Source organism: Pyrgilauda ruficollis, unplaced genomic scaffold (assembly GCF_017590135.1).
Source record: "Pyrgilauda ruficollis isolate IOZ18807 unplaced genomic scaffold, ASM1759013v1 scaffold55, whole genome shotgun sequence".
Lineage (NCBI taxonomy): Eukaryota > Metazoa > Chordata > Aves > Passeriformes > Passeridae > Pyrgilauda > Pyrgilauda ruficollis.
This window is the reverse complement of record NW_024527155.1, coordinates 4,858,673-4,884,580: the sequence shown is the minus strand read 5'-3', so window position 1 is coordinate 4,884,580 and position 25,908 is coordinate 4,858,673. Positions and strand designations below refer to the sequence as shown.

Sequence of the window (25,908 nt, the reverse complement as noted above, 5' to 3'; positions counted from 1 at the left end):
GTGTGAGAGGCAGCAAAAGCACAGATGTTCCCAAGATTCTAGGAAGTACTGCTCAGGTGCCTGCAAAGCATCAGGATACAAAGAATGCTTTTTGCTTAACTAATTAAAACAATCACAGTTGCTTGTTATATAGAAAATTACACCTTAGTAATTACATAAAGAATGAAATTTTGGCCCCTTGGCCAAAATCATTCTTTGTGTAAGCTCACTTGGCTTGGGGAGATTTGCTTGCAGCTGAATTCAGAAAGGCTTCCAACAACCACAGCAAACCTGAGCCTAGACCTGCTGCTCATGGGGAACTGGCACTGACACAGACAGAGGCACTTCCACTGCTCCACCAGCCCCACCCTGCCTCCTCCTTGGAGTCTCTGTGGGTCACGCTAAAAATAGAGTTGAACAAGCACAAGGCTTCAAACCTGGGATGTTCACACAGACAGACACTGATTCTGACTCTTTGGGAGAGCTGACTCCATGACCAAGGACACTGGTGCCCAATTCCAGCCAATACTGCTGTGCACACCATCAAACCACAGCACACAACAGCTGATGAAAGGATAATCTCCCCTGACACCACCACAGCCTTCAGGAGCTCAATAAATACAGTGGAACTTGTCTGAAATAATTTCAAACTGGTCCTTCACTTGGTTAAAGCAGCTAGATGAAGAGCTTTGGAAGATGCTCTGGTGGCTCCTGAACCACTGGGCTGCTTCCTTCAGGCACTCCCTCCCCCAGGTTTGGGCTACACTTGGACATGCTGAATCTGGCCTGTAAGGGGAATCAGGGATACAAGGATGGTGGTCACCAAGAAAGGCTTGAGAGTGGATGAGAAAGAAGCAGCGGCATACTCACTGCCCATATAAAAATTTCTAGGCATGGGAAAATAAGTTTCTGTGCTTTTATGTCCCAAAAGCTGTGATGTACCTACCAGCTGTGTGACCAATACCACAGCTCCCCAAGATGGTTGAAAAATGCTCCTCGAAGAGAGGAAAAAATGTTACTATAACTAAGCCATGGTTTTAACTAGGAGCCTGGAGAAGCTTTCAGATGTGCCTGACCTGGGACTTTTGACAGCTCCCCAGTTAGTTTTTAAGGAGGCAGACTGATTGCTTCTCCCTCCCAACTTTGCCTCTTGTTATGCATATGAGGATGTACCATCACTGATCCTAAACAGCAGCTTGCTGACAAGGAAACTGGTGATCTCCAGCTCTACAGAGCAAAAAAACACAGTTTCTGCATTTAAAGTCCCGGCTTTCTCACAGGACAGGTGGGATCTAACTCCCCAGGACAGCATACCATAGGTTTCCATGCTGCTGATAGCAATGATAGTTCCTCTAGGATTAAATATGATTTCCTATTTTTATATTAATCTGTCCTAATGGTTTTGATTGTACCTTGTGGCATTCAGTAAATTAGAGCCATCAGCTCTAAAGCTTCCCAAGACACAGCAGGGTCTCACATTGCTAAGACACATCAAGAGCATTTAAAGGCAGTCTTTCTACTGCCCTGCCTTTCTCAGCCTGGCAGAAAACTAAGAGAAGCCGTTTGTCATCACAGCAAGTTTTCCAAGGACACTGGGATAATGCTTGTGCAGGGTATCAGAATCTGGCCCCTTTGCAGCAACATGTGAACAATATTGGCCACAGATGAGACTTTGTACAGTGGGAGAGTAAGGGATTTGTGTGCTTTCTAGAGAAAGAAAAAACACACTGGAGTATTCCAATAAGAAAGCAGTAAGGAGGCTTTCCACATACTGGTTCCCATAAAGAGGGAAGTCTGTTAATCTGCCAAAAACTTTCACCAGAGCATTCTGCAGCACTCACAGGGAGAAGGAATTGTTCTTTTTCAGTTCTCTAATCAAACCTGTCCTTTTCAGGACTGAGTGATGACCTTGCCACTGACAATGGGCTGTTCTGTACTCAAAAATATACTTTTTATCCCAGTTAAGTTTCTGTTCCCTTTCATCTCAGTCCTGGAGCTCTGGAGATTCACTGCTGATTGTCAGCAGTCATCACAATACCCTAACACTTCTGCCAGGCTTTTTAAGAGAGCATGCAGAGTCCTCACAATAGTGCTATTCTGATCCAATGTCTTTTGGTGACTTCATTTCCAAGAGGAATCAAATCATTTCATAGAAAATCAGCCTGTGATCAACTCTGGTGTGAGGGATGCCAGCCCATCAGCATGCCGTGCCCAGGACAACAGCAAGAGGAATATCCTGTTACTTAGCTCAAGCAATCCTTGCTGCACAACAGCTAGAATTATTCCAAATCAGAAAGATTTTAAATAAAGTCATTCTCAAGCTGTGCTCTGCATGGTAACAGCAGTGACAGCTTACAAGTCACCCTTTTGTCTTCTTTGCATCCAAGAGAGAGAAAGAAAAGATCAGATGGGAATTTGAAGGTAGAACAAAAGGAGCTGGGGTCATAAGTTATGCTTCACAAAATCAGTGACATGTCCTTGGTCAGATGTAGTTTCTCCAGTATCTTTTCCACATATAATTGCTACAAATCATGATCACACAGAAACAAAATAAATGAAAGAAAAGTTGTTTAAGTAGTATAAACTATGGAAAAAACTGGGTTTCACATTACAACTGAGAAACTCCTTGTTACTCACGTGAATATTCACAGATATCTCAACCAAATGCAAGCAATTTTGGTTTCATTATATTACAAGCATCTCTTTTTGAAAACTTTTTTACTTTTGTTGTGAATGAACAGCTCATCCAAAGCACAGTAGAGTCAGTGAAACTAATCTTACTGACAAACAACCTTTGCAGTAGGAAGGACTAACCTTCAACTGATATACTGCTTTATAGCAAGCTGAATAATCTTCAACTGAAACTTTCCAGTTGGGAAAAAACCCAACATAATGATCTCTCTTATTTCAACAATGTTACAAAGATACAGTGACTGTTTACAACTCTGAAAAAGCACAATAATTAGCACAAACTGAAAAGCCTGTACAAATAAACAGCTGACATGACAGCAGCATCTGGGGAAAATAACTGGTAAAATTCAGCCATCCAAGCAACTTCAAATATCTAGTTATACCAGTGTTCAGTGGAATCCTTGACTCCATTGAATCAATTTATGGTAAATAAAGAAAAACTCACAGACCTCACAGGATTTCCATTTGATCACTGAAGTGTGCCTTGCATGGGAAGTTCATTCTGCAAGGTCAGAACATCTAAAGAGAACATTTGAGGCGAGATGGGAAGTTGGACGCTGAGAAAGGTGCTGTTTCACATGACTGTCCTACACTTAGTGCCAGCAGAAAGCTCAAGCAGTTTTGATTTCCCCTCCAGCTATAGGCACAGCTTTTGTCCCTAGCTGAGATTAAACAAAGTGAGCAATGAAAAACAATGGGACCTGCAGTTTTGCTAATTTTTAAATAAATAATTTCAATTTCAGCACCTCCATCTGCCCTCACCTTCCTTATCAGAAACACTAGACTAAAGAATTACAATCACAAGTGACCTATGCTGACGTGATTGCACTGCTGTGGCTTACCCAAAGTTATCAGCTTTGAGTTACTACTGTCCACATTCACCTCTGTGAGGCACCTGGGTGTTTTCAGGGCTTGTATGTACCTACAGAAGTTAGAGCTGCTCCATGTTTTCCACTTCACATGCAAAATCCCACGTCCTCCTCAACCTGATTCTCCCAGGATACTCCAGGATATGTCTCTGCTCAGTTGAAATCAGCTGCAAAGCCCTCTGTGGACAACTGTGACTACCCTAAAGTGCTGCCCTTGGAACTGAGGAAGCCACGTGTGCTGAGCCAGGGCACAGGAACTGAGTGGAAGTGCTCCTAGACACAACAGGCTCCAAAATAATGCCATCCACAACACGGAGGCCATGAAGTATGGTAAAGAAAAGACAGCAAGGGTTCAGTTGAGCATAGCCACCACCTGGAAGGGCCAGAATCTCCCATTAAGCTGAGCTTAACACACAGGGGATGTTTCACTCCTGACTCTCTCCAAGGTGATTCCTGCAATATCTGGGTCTGTCTGCCAAACAATTCCTTGGTTTGCTGGCTAAGGGAGAACAGAGGAAAAGGCACCCTTGTAAACTGCCACATTTGTGAATGATATTCTATGTTAGTCCTGAGTGTAACCATGACTGGAATTACCTCAGAGGTCAGGAGCATGATTCATAGATCAAGCAGGGTGAGCTTAAGAGAGTATGGGAACTGCAGCTTAGATCTCAAGTGATGAGTGTGTGCACCACTGTGCAGCTAAAATAAGTTCCTAGCAGTCAGTTATATTTGTAATTCAGATTACAAATCACACAATAAAGACCTGAACAATTTGGGCATGTAGAAAAACTCATTCACAATGCTTTGCCTTCCAGTACATCACATAACTGTGCATGTAACAGCCCCACTCCTACAATTTCATAGACTTCACTGAAGCATTAGCAAGGGACTGGAAACAGTGAAGTACCACTGAGCTCCAGCTTCAGGATTTTTCTGACTATCCTTTAAAATATACCTCAATTCTCTGTGGCCCTGCATGCATATCAAGAGACTCCAGCTGCCCTTTAGCCAGTATAATTAGTAGGTAAGCACAGGAAAGAAAGCAAGAGAACATGCAGCACTGCATACTGCAATCAAAGCTGTGTCAGAGGACTCTAACAGCATCAAATGAGGCACAAACCAAAACAAAGGCACCTACTGTCACTATCAGGTGTGTGCTAACTATACTGCCTGGTGGCAGAGACAAGCTTGAGGCTTAGAGACAGTTTGGTGATACTTTCACATCCCACCTACAAGCCCTCATCCCAGAAAACAAAGATAAAGGACTCTAAAACAGAGAGAAACTAATAGGAGAAACAATCTGAAATAAGCAAGCTAACATTTTTTTTCCCCTTTGAAAAAGGAGATGAAAGAGACCCCACTTTAAAAATTAAATAGGAGACAACACGCTGCAGAAAGTTACCAATGTAAAATGTAGCTCAACTGTGCCTTATATATGTTCCAATAAAATGTGGGTCAGGAAGCCACAGCTGAAATTACAAATACATATATATAGTGCCAAGAACCACACAAACACATTGAAAGCAAATGTTCCAGTATCAAATATTTGACTGTCTGTACAGACAGGACAACTGGGATGTGTTCACACCTCAGCGAGAGCAGCCCACCCATGAGCACAGGGCAGTGTGGCTGCAGATAAGTCTTCACAGCTCACAAGTTCACAGACATTTATAGCGTTTTTATGCCACATTCTCTCTGCTAACTTGGGCAACCTGCAGCCTTCTCAATCATGAAGTGTGGATATGGCCTGGGTGAACGAAATGCAGAACTGTTTCCACCTCGCCAATGAAGACATGAAACAGAAACACAATTAATATGCCTTGGCAATGCAGGGAATCCAAGGCAGAGTTGAGGTTCCCCAAGCCCCAGTCCAGGGAAAGAATCACTTGACTGGCTTTCCTTTCCTTCTTACTACTGAGTGAAAGTAGTTAATATGCTGTGGTACCTCAAAATAGTGCTGTTGAAATAACACTGATTTCCAACAAAGTTTTTCATATCCACTGTACCAAAAGAAGGGCAAATATCCATGGCATGGATCTGTAACCTATAACATTTACTTTTTAATCCATTAATTAAACTAGCACACTCTACAGTCCAGTCTCTAGCAATTATTCCTCCCCTCTGCTATCAGGAATCTAAATATGACCCCATTAGGGCACACTTCTCCCTTTGGCTCAAGTAGGTGGAATCACTTTATTTTTAAACTCAAATAGTATGACAGATCACTACTCACAGTTGTGAAAGCTGTCAGTAAGGCTTTATTTTATGGCATTAGATGTGAAAAATTATTTATTAACCAGTATGACCACCAGTTTGCCTGAATTTTTAAGCAACAAAACATTTCACAATAAGGACTCCCTACTGTCATTGCAAAGCATGACAGAAGGCAAGGAACATGGCTGGAAAAGAGCAAGGTACTGCACAACACAGCAAGGTTAAGAATAGTGAAGTGAATTTAATCTCGAAGTGAAATCTAGGTAGGCACCCAAATCTGCCATGGGTGCTTCTCCTTTCAAAATCATACCTGCAGGAGACTGAATGTCAAGGAAGGCCTGGAGGCTGGGGAAACACAGCTGAGCCATTCTCTCACCCAGAAACCTCTCATAAATACATTCCTATTCCTATGTTCATCCTGCATCTCGGAAATCAAACTCCCTTTTGGACAGCATTTCAGTGCTCTGAGCTGTCCTGTCCAGACTAAGTCCTTCTTTGCATTCCTAAGCCATTGGAAATTCAACACCACTCCATGTAAGGCGTGCAGAACATCTAGCTTTAACACACAGCCCTGGATGCAGTTACCTGGTCCTTGGGTTTCTCCACTGCCAGGATAAGTGGGAGGCTGATTTTCCTTGAGGAACCTGCCTGAAAAAGCAAAACCAAGATTGGTTTGCAGCTTGCCAGGCTCCAGCAATAGCAGAGGACATGTACACAAGTCCTTGTTGCATACTCCCAAAGCTCTTCTCATCATCATCTCCCTGGGCTGACTTCTGCCAGGGCATCCCAGCACAACAACCTGCAAGCTCCAGGCAAGCACAGAAAAATGTACTGGAAGATGCACAGATTATTTTCATGTCTCACAAGAAATCACTTGTATGCAGCTGTTTCTTTCATGCTATATTTTCATTTCAGCTGGTGCCACTTGCATTTTACAGCTTCACAGTTTAAAATAAATTTAGTTAAAAATTTATTAACTGGCCTCGCTTCTATTTCTAGTTACCCTCCAGAAACATGTTAGGGAGCTGCAGCCAAAAAAGCTGTACATGAATCTCAAAGCCAGATCTCGTTATAAGGTTGATTCCATCTCTACAGGAAATCAAACCCTGGCACTCTGTAACTCTTGATCTAGAGGCAGGTTTTGAGCAGTGAGATCCAGGGACTTTAGATTCAGTTTTACCTCTCCCTACCAGGCTGGATGGAAAAGTTATGTTCAGGAAATGTTGATTAGTTTGTCTTCCTCTCCTGTTACACCAATTCCCAGTCCTCTCTCCCAGGCTCTCCACTCACTGTTCCAGATGCTGTGCACTACACTAAATATTACAGTTTTCTTTTGCAAAACAATTAAGATTTATGATTGCCTTGCTGATCAGGAACAGCAGGAGACATGTCTGCTGACAAAATCAACCTTCCAACCATAATTGTTCATATCTAATTACACTGCCAAATGAGGCCCAAATAAACCAGGTTCTTCTGTGGGAGGTGAAATCAAGCCAGAGGAAAGTGCAGGCTTCCTTGTCACCCCAACCATGCAAAAACACTAATTTTCTTTCCCTCAAAATATGCACACACAGTTCCTGCAGAAACAGAGGGAGAGGCTTTCTCAATGACTTTTAAAAAAGAAGGGTAAGAATGATTAATAACATCCTGAGAAGAAATGAAAGCAAGACTGGGAATGGTTCCCTATCCCCAAGTACCTTGCTAATGGAGTTTGGAGTCTGTGGTGTTTCATCCTTCAGTGACGATGGGCTGTTTCCTTCCACATCTTTTCCTGCAACAAAAAAAATGTGATTCAAAACCAGCAAAATTCTGTGCAAAACCATGGCTCATCATGGCCTGAGAAGGGTTACTGCTATCAGCACACAAAGGAAGTTATCATGAGCAAGAGCAAGCACACCATGATCCCAGAGAGGGATGGTGTCAAATTTGAAATAGCCTCGATCCTCATGCTTGGATAAAAAAACTGCACAAAAGTAAGGTCTCAAAACACCATGGAAAACCAGCATGATGGTTGCAAAGTCCAGCATTTGAAAGCTGGAAAAAAACCAGAAATAAGGTTGCTTATGCATCCTTAATCAGCTCCCTTCTGTGTCCGCATTATGATGCAGTCTTTAATTACATTACCACAGTCTGTTCTTTCCTTACATACCCCATGCCTTGTTCAGTGCAAATAATAAATGCAATTCAGTTAATAAGCAGCTATTCAATCCTCCTTGGTCAGTATCTGGCAACTATACACTGATGCACTTGATAGCATGCTTAGTTGGACAAATAATAACCATGATCACAAAATGATCACAGAAGACAGAAGAGTATCTAGGCATAATTAGTAAAACAAAATTATAAAAAAACTAACAGACTTGCAAAAGATCAATGTCTTCTGACCAAGTTATTTGTTAAAATAAGAAATATTTTAAATTTATGAGCAGTATATTAGTACTATGACATTTTCCAATCACTGTAGAAATATGTAGTCACTACTCAAACATCTTAAACTTGCATACATTATATACTGGCATGAGTGTGTGTAGTTCCAGTCCAAGCAATAAAATGTAATGATAAATACTGTTCTTTTGGCCAAATATAATCATGGCCTTAGAGTAAAAGAAAACATAGAGCTTTTATTAAAACAAAAAAAAAAAGCCAAAAAATAGAATCTGATGAGACTAGATTTTTAGTGCCAAGACAGTCATTGTTAACCAATTACAATGTCATTTTCTTAGAATCACTGGCAATCGGAGCTTCAGAATACAGGATGCAGTAAAGAACTACCAAGACAGTGAAACACAGTCCATTTGTGGCACACTGCAAACATGGGAACTGTTGAAAATGTTTCTAACACTGGGTGGGCCAGCCTTGGAAATACCATCAAACCCAAAACTGGCAAGGGAAAACCCCGATTCTCCCGAAGTCAGCAGAAACTGTCATAGATGTGTCAGAACCATAATTTCTCCTGGAATTATCAGAGCAGCCCTTTAAGAAGCCAAGCACTGTTAGGGAAGTCAGCCACAGGAGCCCATGCTGACACAGGAGGCCTGAGAGAAGAGGGACAGCATTTGTGCTGTTCATGTCGGGGCGTGGAGTGGAGGAAGGAGCCATCCAGACACACAGGAAAGTGGTGCCACAACACAGGACCCATATCTCAACCTACTTTCTTAGCTGTCACTCCACCTCTGGAAACCCTGAGCCCTAAATAAAGCACTCAGAATCCTGATGTTTGTGGGCAGGAGAAAATTAAAAAAAAAATTTTAAAAAGTCACCTGTGGCCAGAGATTTGACAGTGACTTTGTGCTACCATGATAAGTGGGATGGCCATAAGCGCTGCTGTGCATGGATTAGAACCAGGATCTCCATACTTTTTTTTCTCTTATGGCATTTTCATCTCTATAACCCCCATTCTCCCTAAAAGAGACAGAGAAGGATGGAAAAAACCTCATAAAACCATGTAGCTGTTACACTTTTTTCTCCATGAAGAGTTTTTTCTGCACATCTATGGGAAAGTAACATATGGTCTAAAAGTTCAAGTAAAGTTAATGGGAGTCAGCTGCTGCCTGCTCCAAGGGAATGTTGTCTATTAGCACAACAGAATTCATATCCATTCTTCATTTCTTAAAGAAAGCTTAACTCCAGGCTTGTAGCTGTAAAAAAGCCTGGATGTGAGACATTTCTGCCTTCTCTCAGTAATGCAGTTAAAAGGATTGGCACCTGAACAATGAAATTTTCCCCTGTTCTTGAGGTTCTGGACAATCCTGCTCAGAGAGCATTATGGGAAAAAAAAAGGAACATGCAACTGCCCATTCTTACTGTATCATTTACAAGGCTCAATTACATATGTTCATGAAGCAACACCTACTAGTTTCTTATGACAAATGCATTAAGTCTCCTGGAAATTGTGAGGGAAAGGCTGTTTCTCAGAGAGAATCCCTCTGAATCCCTGATCTTTCCTGTCTGTCTCAAGGAACCCTGCTGCAGCCATGCAGAAGAAGTAGGCCAGCCCTTGTTTGAAAAGCAAACTTCACAGGAACAATACAGAAGTTTCTCAAAAACCCATGCATACAGTTAAGTGCACAGAAAGCTCAAAAGTGAGAGTCTCACCCAGAGCACAACAGACACAGCCACCTTGAGAAAATAAATAGGAAACCACAGAAAAACATAAGAGGAGCTAAACATGAACTGGCTATAGAACGTGAAACACTTATCTCCCTGATCAAGAAAACATAATGCCCACAATAGAAAGAGTGATGAACCTTGCAATTTAAAGTGCTGGTTGCCACCAGGGCACACAAAGAAGGGTCCTCCACAAAGTAGCCCAAAAATTCTGCACCAAATAACAAAAAACATTTTGGGAAGAGAATCAGTAGTGCTTATGGAAACAGCCTTCATCACATTGTGAAAAAAACTGCCAACCCTTCAGTCTTGTGGCTAGAGAGTAGAATTGCTGATACTTTCTTTTTATCCATTATTATCATGCACAGGGGAACTAAATATTTAGTTCCTTTTCAGAACAGTAACCATTCCTTTTCCTTGGTTTTCTGCTAGGCATCAATCCTAGCAGGATTTTGCCACAGGTGCATTTGCCTTTCCCCTTTATAAAGAATGATACAGCAAGCATGACTGATAAACTACAAGAGGAAATACAAGCTCTGATGTGTGACAAAACTATTGTGAATAAAACCCATTTCTGCTGTAAATATCAGACCAATGTGAACACCTGAAATGTAGTTCTGTGTATCTCTCACAGGAGAATTCCCATATTCATGAAAGTACATCTCTTAGGATTCAGATAAGCCAATCTAAATTTTTATTTAAAGACTCTGTGCAATCTTGCAGCCTAATCAAAAAGAGAGATTCTGTAAAAATTCTTATACCAATAAATTTCCTGTCCTCTGAAATAGAAAATAGAGAAAGATTCTCTCTCCTCATGGCTAAGTGAAAGACAGACATGAACAAGGAACAAGAATTCATGTCCCTCTGATTTGTGAGCTCCCTATAAAAAGAAATATCTTACTCAATTTTCTCTCAGTTACAAGAATCATTAGCACTTTTGCATGCAAGCAAAAATCAAGAAGTCCAAAGTGCTATTTCAGATAGTGCCCTCTGCATTTTCCATATGTTTCCTTTAAAAAAAATTAATTCTCTTGCTGAACTGCATCTCCACAGTGCAGCTCTCCTGGGGTGTAAAGTCTGTCACTCCCTTCTCTCTGAAATATTTACTTGCACATCTTCATTGTTGGAGGGTGAATCCTAGGTGATGGTGCAGTAAGAGCTACAGCTCCAGCACATCATAACGCACTGAATTCCAGACAGAAAATCACTGGGCTTTGCTGCCCACTGCACCCACTCAACACAACCAGCCCAGTGCTCACGTAAGGGGAACTTGCTGGGCTCAGACAGCAAAACACAGACCACTGGAAAAGCCTCAAGAACTGAAAGCTTATGTAAAACAACAGAGAAAAATAGAGAACGGAGAAATATGGGATGCAACTTATGGACACAGAGCTGTGGTTTATCTGTGGTGACAGCAGCATTGTTCAGAGGCACAGGAGAAGGTAGGGAAACACACACAAGGCTCAGAGGAAAGCAAGGCAGAGGCAGCAGCAAAGGAGTGAAAGCAGAGCCTGCCATAGGAAATGGCAGCTGAACATGAAGAATAACAGGCCCTTCTTGCAGGAAATATGAGGAAAACAAAGAGACAAGGCAGCTCCACGGGGAGAGAAAACAAATGAAAGAGGAGTAAGGAGGAGGAAATAAAAGAGGAGTAAGGATAGACAAAACCCCAGACTCCCTGCAAGAAATCCCCTGACTGAAGCAGTAAATTCTGTCTGTTTAAAAGGGATATTCTCTCCTTTACAAATCCTTTAGCCTATCTCTTCCTTTGCAATACTGAGGGCTACAGTCCTCACTGGCACCAGCGCTGGGTTTCCTGGGAGAACTGTGCAGCAGAACAGAAGATCCATCGTGGCTCAAGGCACTTGTTCTGCTGAGCCCTGCCAGCAGGGATCAAGGAGCAACAAGGTGATGAGGGAAGCTGAGGAAGAGAAAAATTCTTCCAGCCACCTCCTCCACATTGAAACTCTCAACTTTCCCTGGTTTCTAAAATATTACAGCACTGAAATATAACTGTGAGGGAGTCAGTAACTTTTTTAGTATTGAAAATGCTGGTAAGGACTGAAGAAAGAACTGGGAAAACTCTAAAGATATGGCTCTCCATCACCTCAAACAAGGAGAAGTAAAAACAAGCTGGAAAATCAGGCCTTCAGCTCCCAAGGATAGCAGAAGCAAGCTATTTATTTGCCACACGTTTGTACAGACTGTACTTATGGGCAGTCAGCTGTTCAGAAGTCCCTCCCGGTTTGAAATGTATGAGATTTTAGGTGTCCCATTTTAAATTGTTTTCAATTTGATTACTGAAAGGTTGTTGAAGCTTCCAGCTGCCTCAGTGACAGCCAGGATTAGTCAGCACTGCTGAAAATAGGCTCCCCACTGCCTTACAGCAGACACAAACAAAATACCTGCAAAATCAGAGGCCCTTGAAACCTTTGCACTTAAAGACAATTAGCTCAGGAAACCCAGACCTGATTCTGGGCTACACCTGCAAAGCCCAGAGAGTCTGTTGGGTGCTACATCTATGTGAGCACTGAAACCTTTTGACAGATGCTGTGTTCTTTCTCCAGATATCAGTGTTTTGAGACCTCACAGGTGCTCTGAGATTATTTACAACTGACATGGCAGCTGCAGATGACAGCTCTACAAACTTGTGACTGCCCCCTGAAGCACTTGTTTACAGACTGGAACAGAAGCATTGTCTGCAGACTGCAATCAAGGGAAGACTTCAATGTTTACTGTGAGCAACAGTAAACTGTGAGCAACAAATTCTGAAACAATACAATGAGCTCTTTTTCCTTCAAGAAAGGTGCTAGGAAATTCAAAGCTAAAAAAAAAAAAATGTAAAGAGAATGCTTAAAGCTAGTTTGCCATTCATTGCAACATGTCAAGATTCCTGGTACTTGTAGTGCTTGTAGATATTTACAGAACATTAACCACAGAAATTTTGCTCTTGTGATATTTATCCTGGGCTCTAAATCTGAACAGGGAAACCTGCCATTAAACATCTGCAAATGGGGACAGTAAATTTTAAACAAGTGCAACGCTTAGGGTGAAACACATCAAGTGACTTAAAGTGGATGTGCCTGAAAACATTATAGTAATTTTTAAAATGTAAGGCCATGCAGCATTCAGTCAGTTCCAAACCCCAATTCTCATGCCCTCCATTCCCACTTAATGGCATGGCAATGAAAACCAGCAGCATCATGGAAGCAGCACTGTCTGGGATCCCGTACTGCTGTGTTGCAGCACCTTCTCTCACTTTCTCTTTCACATTCTTGTTTCTCTGGCAGCATGCTGAGATATCTACCTGCAGTCAAGCACCTGAGGCATGCTGCTTTCTGCACTGACACCCCAGAAACGCACCTGGGCTGAGAGGGTAGATGTCGTTGTCGGCCCCGAAGAACAGGTTGCGCGTCAGCTTGCGAGGATCGACCTTCTGAGGGGTGGACGAGGCCGGACAGAGGGAGAACCTGCGACGAAGAAAGTTCTCCTCCTTCATGGCATGAGCTGTGGGGGTTTTCTGAAACAGAAAGATTGATTACAGTTAATTTCAAGACACAGGAAATCAAAGTTTTCACACCTAGATGGCTCTGCTGCTTCAAAGCCACCTAATCCTATGCAGTGTGCCAGATCTTTTTATAGAGTGCCAGAAGGCCATGCAGGGAATAAAAAAAAAAAAACTATGTTAGTTTGAAGCTACAATTACTGATTTGCTGACTCGCAGTATTTGTAAACTGTAGGGAAGCAGGACACTGCTCCTCAGTGAATCCAGGCAGTATAACAACTTCCTGCCTACAAGGATCTATCAGGATAACAGCTACTCACTAGTTCCATTCAGTGCCTAACATTCAGTACACAGTGCCTGAAATGGTTCTTTTTTTTTTCTTTTTTTTTTTTTAAAGCTTTTGAGTCTCATAAATGCAACTCCATTGGTGTCTGCAGAGTTACACCATCTCCACACAAATCAACATTAATCTGAGCTGTGTGGAGGAAGACCAGCTGCACTGGCTGCAGGGCAAGAGATCACACCAGTCACTCCCACCCTTATTTCCTATTACAGCACATATATGTGATTTTGGTTTTTTAAAATGGCATTAAGATCAGCCTTGCAGTTTGAGCAGTAAGATACCCATTGCTGCTCTGTGAGGGTAAAGATCAGCATTTGTGTCCCCAAAAGCCTCCCTGCATCTCTGTACTGGTGGTACTTTGCTCTTTACCACAGCTTGGCTAATTAGACCATCCTGGCTGGAATTAAAGGGTTTTTTATACCCACCCAACAAGCAGTTCTTTCTTACCCTTTACAAACAGATATTATGACTGTCTCCTACCCGAGTTACAGGCTTTATTCTCTCCCCACGTGCAGCCAGAGGCAGGGCTCTGGATAGCAGTAAGAAGTGTTAACCCAACCTTTGGGTGGGCATCCCTCTCCACAAGGTCTGCTGCTTCTCTGGTGAGCAGTTACTGAGGTAACGAAAACCCCTTAAGGATAGTACACATTTCCTGAAAAGCATCTCCACGTTTTCCTATCTCTTTCAGGTTACTGGGAAAACAAAGAAAAGGTTGCCCAGAGTCACAGTGCAGTTTGGAAGGGCAGGACCAACAAGCTCCTAAGGTCACCTTCATGGCACAGGGCGAAAATGGGCTGATAATAGGCTAGAAGACCCTGCCCTATCCTTCCTGCTCCCAGGACAACCCCTGTGCTTGCACTGCCCAAATGCCCAATTCCATGGGCAACAGTCTCTTGGAACTCAGCCTTCACAGCTAAGTCACCACACGAGAGGATGCCATGAATGCGTCCCAGTGTGAGGAACTCCCCTCCTCTGTATTATCTGGGCTCTCTAACTCCACCTTGCCCGCCAATCCCTGTAGATGACAGGCCCAGTGTTTCAGGTTTTGCAATTTTTAAACATTTATTTGCCCAGCAGACTGCATCAGCTTTATAAATTAGCTTCTGTGTAGAAGGCAAGAGACAATCTGCTCCTTCTTTCCTGCAAGAGAAGGCCTCAGTGCCCAAGAGCTTTATTTGATTTAAACCAGGCTGGACTCCAGCAACGTGTATGGGTTACCAAAACCACTTTGAGCAGCAGGTCTTTCTGAACCCAGCTCACCATGGGATGTGTGAGACATCAGGGTCTGTAACATCCAACAGGCTGATGGGTAGCAGGTGGGGCTAGCCCAAAAATGGGACTCGCCTGGGCTGTGCAGCTGCCATTTGAAGGGGACGTGTGTCCCCTGTTGGGCCTGCATCATCCATGGAGGATGGACAAGGTCTGTGCAGTGATTGCCAAGAACTCCAAAAGCCCTGTGTGCCAGCATGAAGTAGTGTAAGACAGCACACACAGCAGCAGAACTTCACCACAACCCCTTCAGAGAGCTCTTGGTGAAAGGCTTTCTGTTTGAGCTCCAGGACACGCACACTGCAGGGGGCTGCCATGGGCTGAGCCTTGCCTGGCACCCCAAGCAGGGCCGTGTTTCAGGCTGATGATGTGTGATGGCAGCCAGGTGAAATGAGGGGGCTGCAGCTTTCCCCTTGCTGCTGCCCTGCCTTCTGCCAATTCAATGGCCCAGGAAACTGCTCTGCAAACATATCCAGGCTCAAAAGGTCCCCAGGCTGCCACTGTGGCCAACAGCATTTCTGAGGCAGCAGGTAACATAGCTAACTTAGCAATGTAAATAAACCTCTGTTTGCTTAGAAACTCCTAACTGCATACGGCTGGGTGGGGAGAGATGTAAAACTTGACTGCTAACTTTAAAAAAAGAAAGGAAAGAGGGGAGGAAAACACAGCCAGCTACGTGTCTGAAAGCAAAGTATTTAAAAATAATCCAGGTCTAAATAGCTGGGTTTGGAATGCTAACAGTGAGCTATTTTTTGTCCTTGTTCCCAGAAAGGCAGTCTCAACTCTCCACCTCTAGAGCTGCTCGTAAGTGGCTTGGAACAAAAGTAGATGAGTGGGATATTTTCCCCAAAAAGCAGGGACCTGGTGAGGCCTGATTGCCTGGTGCCAGTCAGGCAGGAAGGTGTTCAGAAATTCCAGTCTCACCCAGTAGAAGGAGGCTGGAGAACAGGTTACAAACATAAACCATCAATCCATCAGCTCTTACGTCCTAACAGGGTGACAGAAAGGCTATGTCCATCATCATTTTGTCTCAGCTGTGTCACGAGCTGTGTCAGTGAAGAACTGCCAGCCAGCTCACACTGATGTCAGCAGCAAAACCCCAAAACACAATTTTTTTTTCCCAATTGTTGCTCTATTTACTAAGCAGAGAGACCAATACATTGATGTTTTACTCGCTTACTATTTCCCACCATTTAACCACAGGATAATTGTCAGAATTGCTGTGCTGATGCTCCCTCATTCCCACAGTTATTTAAGCCACCAGCTTGATGGCACAAAAAATCTGGATGCCTTGTTCAACTGGGAACAGCCAGTAACAAAGGAAAAAGACTTTTCTCAGTTCTGGCTCTTTTCTTACGTATCTTCATACAAACTTGTGGCAGCAGCTCATCTCTTTTTGACCACACAGATTAATTTGAGTAAGTTTCTCTTGACTGGTGCTTTTTAGCAGAAGATCCCCAGTGACTGAAGCTCCCAAGAAGGAGCAGCAGAGATATGTCTGTCTGTCAGTCACACACACACAACCATGCAACACACCATGCCACCAGCATGTTTTCTGGCTTGTTTTTCCAATATACCTACATAAGATATATTTGACCCTCATCCAGACAGGCTCTTAGGTAGCACAATATCACAACACCAGACTTTTTTCTGTTATACTTTGGGTTTTCTTAATACATCAGAGACTTTTTTCCATGTCTGGAGAAAATGTAGTTCACATTATTAAGATTGTACAATAAACCTAAAATATTTGGTTTGGTTTTCAAAAGACATCACTGTGTGTGTCTGCATCTGTATCTACCCTGTTTCATCCTCCCTCCCAACCCCTCTAGTACCATTTGAAAATGTCACAGAACTCCAGCAGACATTAGAAAACTTGAAAATATTAGTTTCTTAAAAGTTCTATCTTAAAAGATCATGGCTAAAGAAAGGAGTGAAACTGTAAAGCTGTCCTCCAAACCCAGCTATTACCAAATATCAGTGAATCCAACACAAGCTACAAATTCATAAGAAACTGAGGCCTCATTAACTCACTTACTCAGAGAACTACTTCTTTTATCTGTCCATAAAGGTCTGACTGCTCAAGCTGGCTTCAAATAACATAAAGCTCATGAGAGCTGTAGGGGAAGATGAGCAGTAGATGCCAGGGACAATTTTCCAAAGGGGTGTAACAGGGAAAGTGTGAGGTGTGTTCATTGCTTTTCACAAGAGGACTCTTTTAGACATGTAAATAATCCAGAAAACATACAGAATTCAGTGCTGATGAAGTATCTGGTAATAAATAAGCAACAACAGAAGATGGGCTTCTAGACATGAGTGATTTAGAGCCTCAGATCTTTCATGGTTGATTTGAAGACAACACTGTTCTGAAATCCAAACCTACTTCTAAATCAGCATTTTGGAGATTGCTTCAGGATATGGCAGATGCTTCAGGGAAACCAGTTCTGTGGGGGCTCACAGAATAGAGAGAAGGTAAAGATCAAAATTAGGCCAGAATTGCAGAAGGCCAAAAATTGCCATTCTGTCACCAAACCACTTATGAAACACAAGGCAAGAAATGTCACCCACTGCTACAGCATTCCCTCCCAATCCAGCAGATGAGATCAAGAATTGTCCTAGAAAGACAACATGTCTTAATTTGAAGATGCCAACTAGTGCAGAATCCATACACTTAGAAAAATAACCTCATAGCGAAAAACCTTCATTCTAGTTCCTGCATTAATTTACTTGGTTGTTAGTGTTGGTAGATTAAAGTGCCCTGAAGTTTGCAGCTCAGGTCATTTCTGTCCTTCCAATCTGTCCTCTTGATCATAAAAATGAAGGAAAGGTGGTACAGAGAGTATTGACAGAGCCACTAAACACAGTCCTTTTCAGGATTGCTCCTTTTGTGTTGACAGCTTTCTAAGCAGTAATGGACTATTAAATACGACCTGTTCACTAGAGCTTAAAAAGGAATAAATAATTCAGCAGGAAGAAATAAATTTCTTACTGACTCTGTCTTTGAGACCTCTTTATCTTTTAAAAATGCAAAATACAGCAAAAGTCTATGGCAAACCCCCATGAAGCACAGGACAAATGACAGTAGTGAACTTAACGGGGTGCAACAGCATAATGGGACTTTCCCTCCCAGGTGGCTTCAGGAACAGCCAACGAAGAGCAATGGGGCAAGAATAAAAGTTACTTTATCAGCAAACCTCGTGGCTACTATTAAAGCAAATGGGAACTGCCAGGGCTCTTCTCTTCTGGGACTGGACCCATTTTGGATGAAGGCAGTGACTACAACACCTAAAGATGATCACTGTTGGTGCAGAGATGCCTTTCACACACACCTGTTCTGCATCCTCAGCCTTTTGTGCTTGCTGGGAAGTAGTGGAAGCTTTCAGCATCAGGCTTGAAGCTTCTGGGAAAGGAATTTTCCTGGCTCCTTCTTTAAATTTTCAAAGTTCCTGATATATAATTACCACACAGCTAAACATTGTGCAGATATTACATTGTCCGTACCCTCTGCAAACTTGTGGGTAGGTTGGTTTGCTTACTCTCATTTCCAGGATTTTAAAATAGATTGGAAATATGTACTTCTCTATAAATAGTTAATTATGGGTTTTATATAGTCAAGAAGGCTGTGCTAGTTAGAGGGGGCTCTTAATTATTCAAAGCTTGTTTCCAACAACCTTCTCTTTTTCTGGTCACTAAGTATTTCCCAGAAATTAAACTAAATTGTGTTTTGTAATCAATGCAGTCATTCACTCCCTAACCTGCATCAATAGGGAAAATTAGATCTAAAGATACTGACATTTCCTGATCCAATTAACCCTGAGGAGGTAAAAATTTCATTAATTAAATGAGAAGGAAAATTGTTAGCAGATACATATCTAGTGATTACAGTTCTAAGTATTAATAAGGAAAAACAGCAGCACAGATCCTCAATAAGAGTAAATTATTAGTTCAGTGGTGTGCTGGTGATTTACAACAGCTGAAGAACCACAATCAATTCAGGAAGTCTGTGAAATCTGTTTCTGAAAGCTATTCCCAAAAATGCCTATTAATAAGATAGATAATTGGACAACCAACCCCCCTAGTAACAGTTAAACAAAACCTGATACAGCGCAAAGTGATTGTGCAGGCAAGGTTTTTCTCTACCAAATTCATGTTTGTTGATTAGACAAATGGCAAAATACACATTTTGCAGCTGACACTGAATGTATTGGGCTCTTGGGCTGTTAGTTGGAACCTGAAGCAATGGAGCTTCAGAGCAGGGGTCAGCTGTTCTCTATTCCCGTAATTATTTAGGGTCAGCTATTTCTCTGTGGTGCAGGCAAGAGCACCTTTCCTCACCAGCGGTACTGCAGGAGTGCTCTGATTTTATGCATTGCCATATCCTCTGCTGCATGCCACACTACTCAGCTTGACAATCAGCCCAGGCTGGAAAATCAAGAAACGTGGGTTGCTGAAGACACCCATCTGCAACCAAGGGATGGACTTTGTTAATATTATATGCAACAGGTTTCTCTCAGCTGCTTTGGCAAGCTCAGGAGCATGGCTAGTTTTTCCCTACAATCTAACTCAAAGCTCACATGTCCTGCAGAGTCCTTAGAGTTGCTTCCCTTGTGCTGTTTTTGTGGAAGTTGCCTGCCGCAGCCAGCCAGCTATCTGCCCTTGCTTTCTCTGACAACAGAAGAACGACCTCTTTCTATCACTCCCTGCCTTTTCCTGCACTGGGCAGTGAAATTCACGTAGTAATCAGGAGACAGAACTATTTCCTCCCTTCATTCTTTGTAAGACGTCTTGATTAATGTTTCCTTTGTATACACAGAACATTTCCAGCTTCAGGCACACCAGCAGCACTCAGATGCATAATCTTCTTACAACTAATCTCTCTCTACGGTGAGCATTATGTACAAAGACTACAAACAGAACAACTGCAGGCAAAACCAGGCCCTGAATGCCTACACTGAGAAAAAAACATCCCAGGTCATCCCTCTGGGGATCCCTATCTAACATAGGACTTAGAAATTTCAAGGAAGGGTCACACAGGGCAGAACATTTTTATTTGACATGTAGGAAAACTTCATCTTCAGAATCACCTCTGGTTTGGATAAAACATCTGTGAGCAAACACCATCCCATCACTAAAGCCACGTTGTGTTGGGCAAAGTGATTGCTGCAGCCTCATGGTTCTGAAAAGGGCACTGCAACAAGCACTACCTACACAATCCCTGTGTGGTTTGCTTCTTTCTTAAAACAGCTGCAACTGACTCAGTAAATATTGCACTGCTGATTTCTTCTAGCTAAGAATATCAAGTGGGTTGCTGAAATGAATGCTTAATGATTTTCACATCCACCTCTTCTGACCTTTAAACTGTAAATTGATTGTTATGCAAAGGCTATTAATTTAACAAAGCATATTAAATTTCCCACTAGCACTGAGGAGCTTCTCCTGACTTACCATCTCACTGGTCTTTCCCCTTGTTAACTGCATAGATCATACCTCACTTGCTGTAATTACAAGTAGTACATCAACATTAATTATTTCCTTGGCAATGGCAGGTGCATGCAGAATTGAAGGTCTAACCCACACTACCAGAAGGATGAGAAAGTCTCCAGAACTCAGTGAAAAACAGAAGTGAGAACCTTTCCTGCAGATCTTTTTATCTCAGTCCCTCGCTTTATTTTCATTAAATCATACTCTGCATAATCTCTTTTAGCCCCCAGTTCCTGAATGCATCTCAATTCAATATAACTCATGCAAAGGCATTTTCTTGAAGCATCAATCTATGCAGGAAGGTGAGGTGCTTGCTTGGAATCCTCTTTAGCCCTTTAATCCCATGTTCTAATATTTTCAACTGAAGAGATAAATCACACCTGCTAAGTATATACCAAGCACCTTATCCATCTTACTGAACTTTTATTTAAAGCTTACCATTATTTGTTACTGATATCTCTCACCAGCATTCTTCCAAGTAGGAAAAGTCAAAACTCAGATTAGCAAAGACTCCTCACCAAAATATAATGTACAGCCAAGCATGTGTGCAGCGTATAGGAAGAAATGTGCAATCCCAGATCACAACTCATCTCCTGATGCAGTTTTCATAACAAACTAGCCAAAAAATTCCAGTAAGGATCCACTTCGAGATAAGCTCAGGAAACCAGATCTCTGCCTCTAAATTTCAGTTAATCTAGAAACACTTCCATACATCTTTAATTGAAAGTTTCACAGAGGTGACACAAGCATTCTCAGCTGCTTCTCAGCAGTGAACTCAGGAGGCTCTTAGAGATGTAGTTAACACAAAATCAAGGTATAAGCACAACTTGGGCACATACACACAAATTACCCTTGAGAGCTAGACAGCTGGAGTAGGGCTTACAGCATGGGCTACAAGGAAGGCATGCAAGGCAGGCTAGAAATGATATCTGAGAAATCAACTGAGCACCACATGGCCAGTTCATTCTGAAATCTATGCTGGTTCAAACTTGTTCAGGTAAGTAGATATAAGCCACCACCACACTCACATTGCAGTACAGATGACTCTTGAATCCCTACTGCTTGTGCTGGAAGTGTGGGCACAGCTCCTGGGCAGTGCCAAACCACAACGTCCAAGCCAAAAGGCAAGACTCCCTTTGACTTCCATGGGCACGAGGCTCAGGCACAGAGACATGGTATAAGGTTAGGCACTAAAAAACAGTGTTTAAAGTTTTGTACTAGTTAGGGAAATAAGCTCTCACTTATTAATTTAAATGTAAATAATATTAGGCCTAAAGACGAAAATACTGGACATATAACTCAAAAGCAGATTTGAAGTGCTCTGCTTCTTTTTTTTGTTGTGGTTATTGACATAGACAGCTCATGTACCCATTAAAGTTTTTATTTGAGGCCTGCTCTGAACACATCTCCAAGGGCATTTCAGGGAGCAAGTCTCATGAACAGAATTAATGAATTATATAATGGTGAACTACATCCACCTTTGACACATTGACTTTTCCAGTAATTATCCATAACTCACACAGTACATGTTGCTTGAGGAATGGCTATCCCACATCCTCCCATGCCCTGAAGTTTTCATGTGTGCTGTTAGCACTACCCTCCAACAACCTCCTACACAATCCTTTTAAACCGTAGCTGTTCTAAGAGAACAGCTTTCTAATTACCCTTTTTTTCTAGAGTTACCTCAGGCGTAAGAGACCTTAGGCTATGGTAAGGGCCACCCTGATGGATTCACCACAACAGGCTTTGGGAAGAGGGAGCTCGGTCCCACACGGGACTCTCATCCCCACTCCTGCAGGGGCTGACAGGATTTGGTATAAACTCAGGGCAGTGAGATCTGGTATCAGGTGCACAGAAACATAAATAAGACAGTAACTTAGTTGCTTTAGCTAAACCTATTGGAAATTTAAAGCCATGACAAAATCACTTTAGTTTGGACAGGGGCACAGTTACATCATTTGCAAGCAGGCCACATCTTCAAGGTCAGTTCTTGCCTTGATATTTTTCTTTGAAAAGAACATATTAAAGAGCGTCATTACTGCCTCATCCTGCTAAATCACATAATAAGAACATATTCCCTTTTAATGGAAGGATCCTAATTTAATGACATTTTTAAAAACCCAGATGACTGCAAGCCTCACTGATGGCTTTCTGTGATATCCACCTCAGCCTTTATACAATTAAGTCTGGAAAAGATTGTGCCTTGGAGCTACATTGCCACCACACAATGGCTAGGAAATAGGAAGTTAATTTGAAGACCTGCTTTCATGCTTGAGAGGGTCCTTCTGACATTATTCCCTTGTTTGTGAAATACTGCCCCCATGTAACAAAGTAAACCAGAATCAATTTCTACCTCAAGTCTGTTGAGCCATTCCCAGACTTGGGCTCCAAGGGGAACTTTGCCACAGCGGTAAGGCAAGGGTAATGGCAGGAAAGGATGTTTACAGACCATCTTACAAGACAGAAAACAAATGCTGTTCAATACCACAAAGATTCAGTTCCAGATTATGCTATGAGCATCCAGGGTCCCAAAGAATTTTAGATTAGAAGTGTATTTCTACCTTGACATATTGTATGAGCACAAACTATATTTCCACCCAATGGCTCTAACCCCAAGCCTACTAAATTATAGCTGACCTGGTTCACCTGCTTCTGCAGAAGAGGTAAATGATGGGGAAATTACCACATCCTGTGGGGCTCTAATCATGATGCATTTCCCACTCCTCTATTTTTTTGTTTCTCCTATCAGATTCAGACAGGATCTGTAAATCTCAGGGGCCTTCATAAGGAGGACTGAATAAACATGACCAAATAAATTTTAAGGAAGTGCATCTATTTTTGAAGAGATCCTTATATGCCCCTGTTCAGCTTCTCAGACTTTTGGGCACTGGAATATACCAGGATCTGTTGTACAGTGGTTGAAATTTAGAATTCACCCATACTTCCTCTAATATAGCCACTCTTTCTGAAATTCTTCAGGAAATTAATATACTGAGTATCTCTGCATAAACCTCACTATTTCTCAGAGACAAGGGCATCCAGCTCCTCCTTCAACATTAGTTAAAAGTCAGTACTGCAGTTATTTTGGTCCTAGATTTTTAATTAAAAATCTCTGCAGGAGGAGGGGAACTAGAAAACTCACAAAGAGTGTGCAGGGTGGGATTTATGCTGTGTTAAATGAGCCCAAAGGACTCAAACTGTGCAAAGGCTGATTGAGCATCCACGATGAAACCCACTCTCAGCCTCAGCTCTCAAGATGAAAACCCTCCTGTGCCTACCCCAGTCTCTCCTTCTCTCCCAGTTTACCTCACACAATGAAAACAAGCAGATAGGATGAACTCTTTGCATTGTGGCTTTCCTTCAACTCAGCCAGTGGGAGTTTTAGGCACACAGGTGGATGAGCACACCCATGTCATACATATCTAACTGTGTATTTGCCTTTTCCCATCTCCTTCCACTTGTTCAACTAAAATTATCCCAGTATTTTTGCCAGTGACTACTCTGTACTCATACAATTGTCCCTCTATCAGGTGCAGCATGCTGGACATAAGCAAGACTGAAACTGAGTTATCAGCCGTAAGTTAAAGCCCTGGAGAATCAGGATTCCCAGGCTTATGGGCAGCAAACCTAACAATACAGCTCTTGATACAAGACAACAAATCTGAAAGCTGTGGAATTCAGGAACAGGACTCTTATCACTTTAAAGCTAACCTATACTGACACCAGCTTTTTTTTGTCACTGAATGGAAATATGCAGGCAAAAGAATCTGAACTGAAACAATAGTATAGCTTGGCTACAAATACCCTCCTGGCTATAAGCACTGGCAACTGGAAATACAAGGGAGGTCAAAATCAGCCCTGCCTGGAGAGGTCCCAGCTGGGGAGGGTAGGGAAGACCTCACCACGCAGCACAACACCAACACAAGGATGTCCATGCCACAGGAGAGCTCAAAGGAGGACATGGAGAACAAGGGGCATCTGCAGACCCCGCTTCTATAGATTTATAGATCACACTGACCTTCAGCAGCTCCATGCCAAAAGCAAAAATGTGGCTTTAAGCAAACATAAATCCCTGTCTCCCACACAAATGTGAGCTGAGGTCTGACCCAAAAGGAAGATCAGGTCCTCAGCATCCAGACTGGCCTTGTCTGAAAGGAAGCCAAACACAATGCAGCCAGTTCACAGCATTTTCTTTATCACAGTGCTAAGAGCAGTTATACAATGCTTTCCAATAAAGGATACAGCAATTTATCACAGAGACAGCAGTTAGCAGGAAACACTTCCATTATCTCTGCTATGGAAAGGAAGTGACAAAGAGAATGGCTAAAAGGTGACAGTTTTTATGAGGCCAGACTTCAGGCCCTCTCAGGGCTGACCAGCTCTTTTTTTCCATACCAGGAAAAAAGGGATAGGCTTCAGCTGTGTGGTCTCATACAACAGGAGGGAGCTGCCACACTGATTTCTCAAGACAAACAAACCCAAATGAATGAAAATATCTGTGCTCTGTCAGATCCTCAGGGTGTGTAAATCAGGGAAGTTTTGTGGCCTCCTTAGCAGGGTGATGTTGATGCTGACTGGTAGTGCATGGCTGAGCATCCAACTGGTAGAAGAGAGGCAATCTCAGAGACCTGCAGTGCTGTAAAGAGAGGACAGAGGAGAGCAAGAGCCCATGATGCTTCCTGGCAACTATTTGGCTTGTATTAGAAAAGCAGGCTTCAAAGTGGTTGCTGCTTACAAGCTCCAAACACAGAAGAATTTATAAACAAAAGAGCCCAGATGAGAAAGATTTAAAAAGTTTGGGAGGGCATAAGGGGAAAGAATAAACAAATATCTCTTAAGTGAAGTAAGGAAGCACTTAAAATGGCAGAAGGCTAGATGGTTTGTGCAGACTTCGTGGTGCCTCTAAAAGGTACAATATCTTTAACATCCCATGGCTGTGCACATGTACCAAATTCCCCTACAGGGCACAGACACAGGCTGCTATTACCAACTACCAGTAACAAATACTATTGCTCAGCCATTAGCAATCAGGAGGCACAGCAACCCACAGTGTTAGGAGCTGTACAAACACATAACAAATAATTGCCTCTGCCTCTAAAAGCATATTGGGTTTCTACCATCTCAAGCAGCACTTGGACCCGAATGTATTTGCTAAACAGCATCAGACCACAGCAGCTAATGTCTGAGTGAAGCAGAGAAAACTAAAAAGCGTAACATTTTCATGTCTTCCCCTTGATCAGGTCAGCTCATTCACTGCCTTTTGCAGCAAAACTAATCTTCCACTGCACTCATCTCTTCATCTTTAGAGAAATGTGTAAACAGATATTAACAGCTTCACTTCTCAGACAGCAGTGATGAGATTGCTGTAAGGACAACTGGGCCTTTTATAATGAACAATTTCCTATCTGGTTAAAAGTGGAGGCAAGCAGACTAATAAAAGGGAGCTTTCC

The 25,908-nt window shown here is 42.4% G+C and overlaps 1 protein-coding gene across 8 annotated transcripts in view; it reads right to left on the bottom strand.

Moving 5' to 3' along the window:
* The window catches only part of OSBPL5 (oxysterol binding protein like 5), a 136,224-nt gene that overhangs the window by 48,370 nt on the left and 61,946 nt on the right, over positions 1-25,908 (bottom strand). For 6 of the 8 annotated variants that reach the window (XM_041481054.1, XM_041481060.1, XM_041481057.1 and 3 more), the window contains 3 exons: positions 13,224-13,380; positions 7,451-7,524; positions 6,339-6,401 (listed from right to left, as the gene is read on the bottom strand). In XM_041481054.1, the coding sequence (XP_041336988.1) occupies positions 6,339-6,401; positions 7,451-7,524; positions 13,224-13,359 (273 nt within the window). In that variant the 5' untranslated portion in view covers positions 13,360-13,380. The remainder of the gene's footprint in view (positions 1-6,338; positions 6,402-7,450; positions 7,525-13,223; positions 13,381-25,908) is intronic. The other 2 variants (XM_041481059.1, XM_041481061.1) reach the window with 1 other exon arrangement.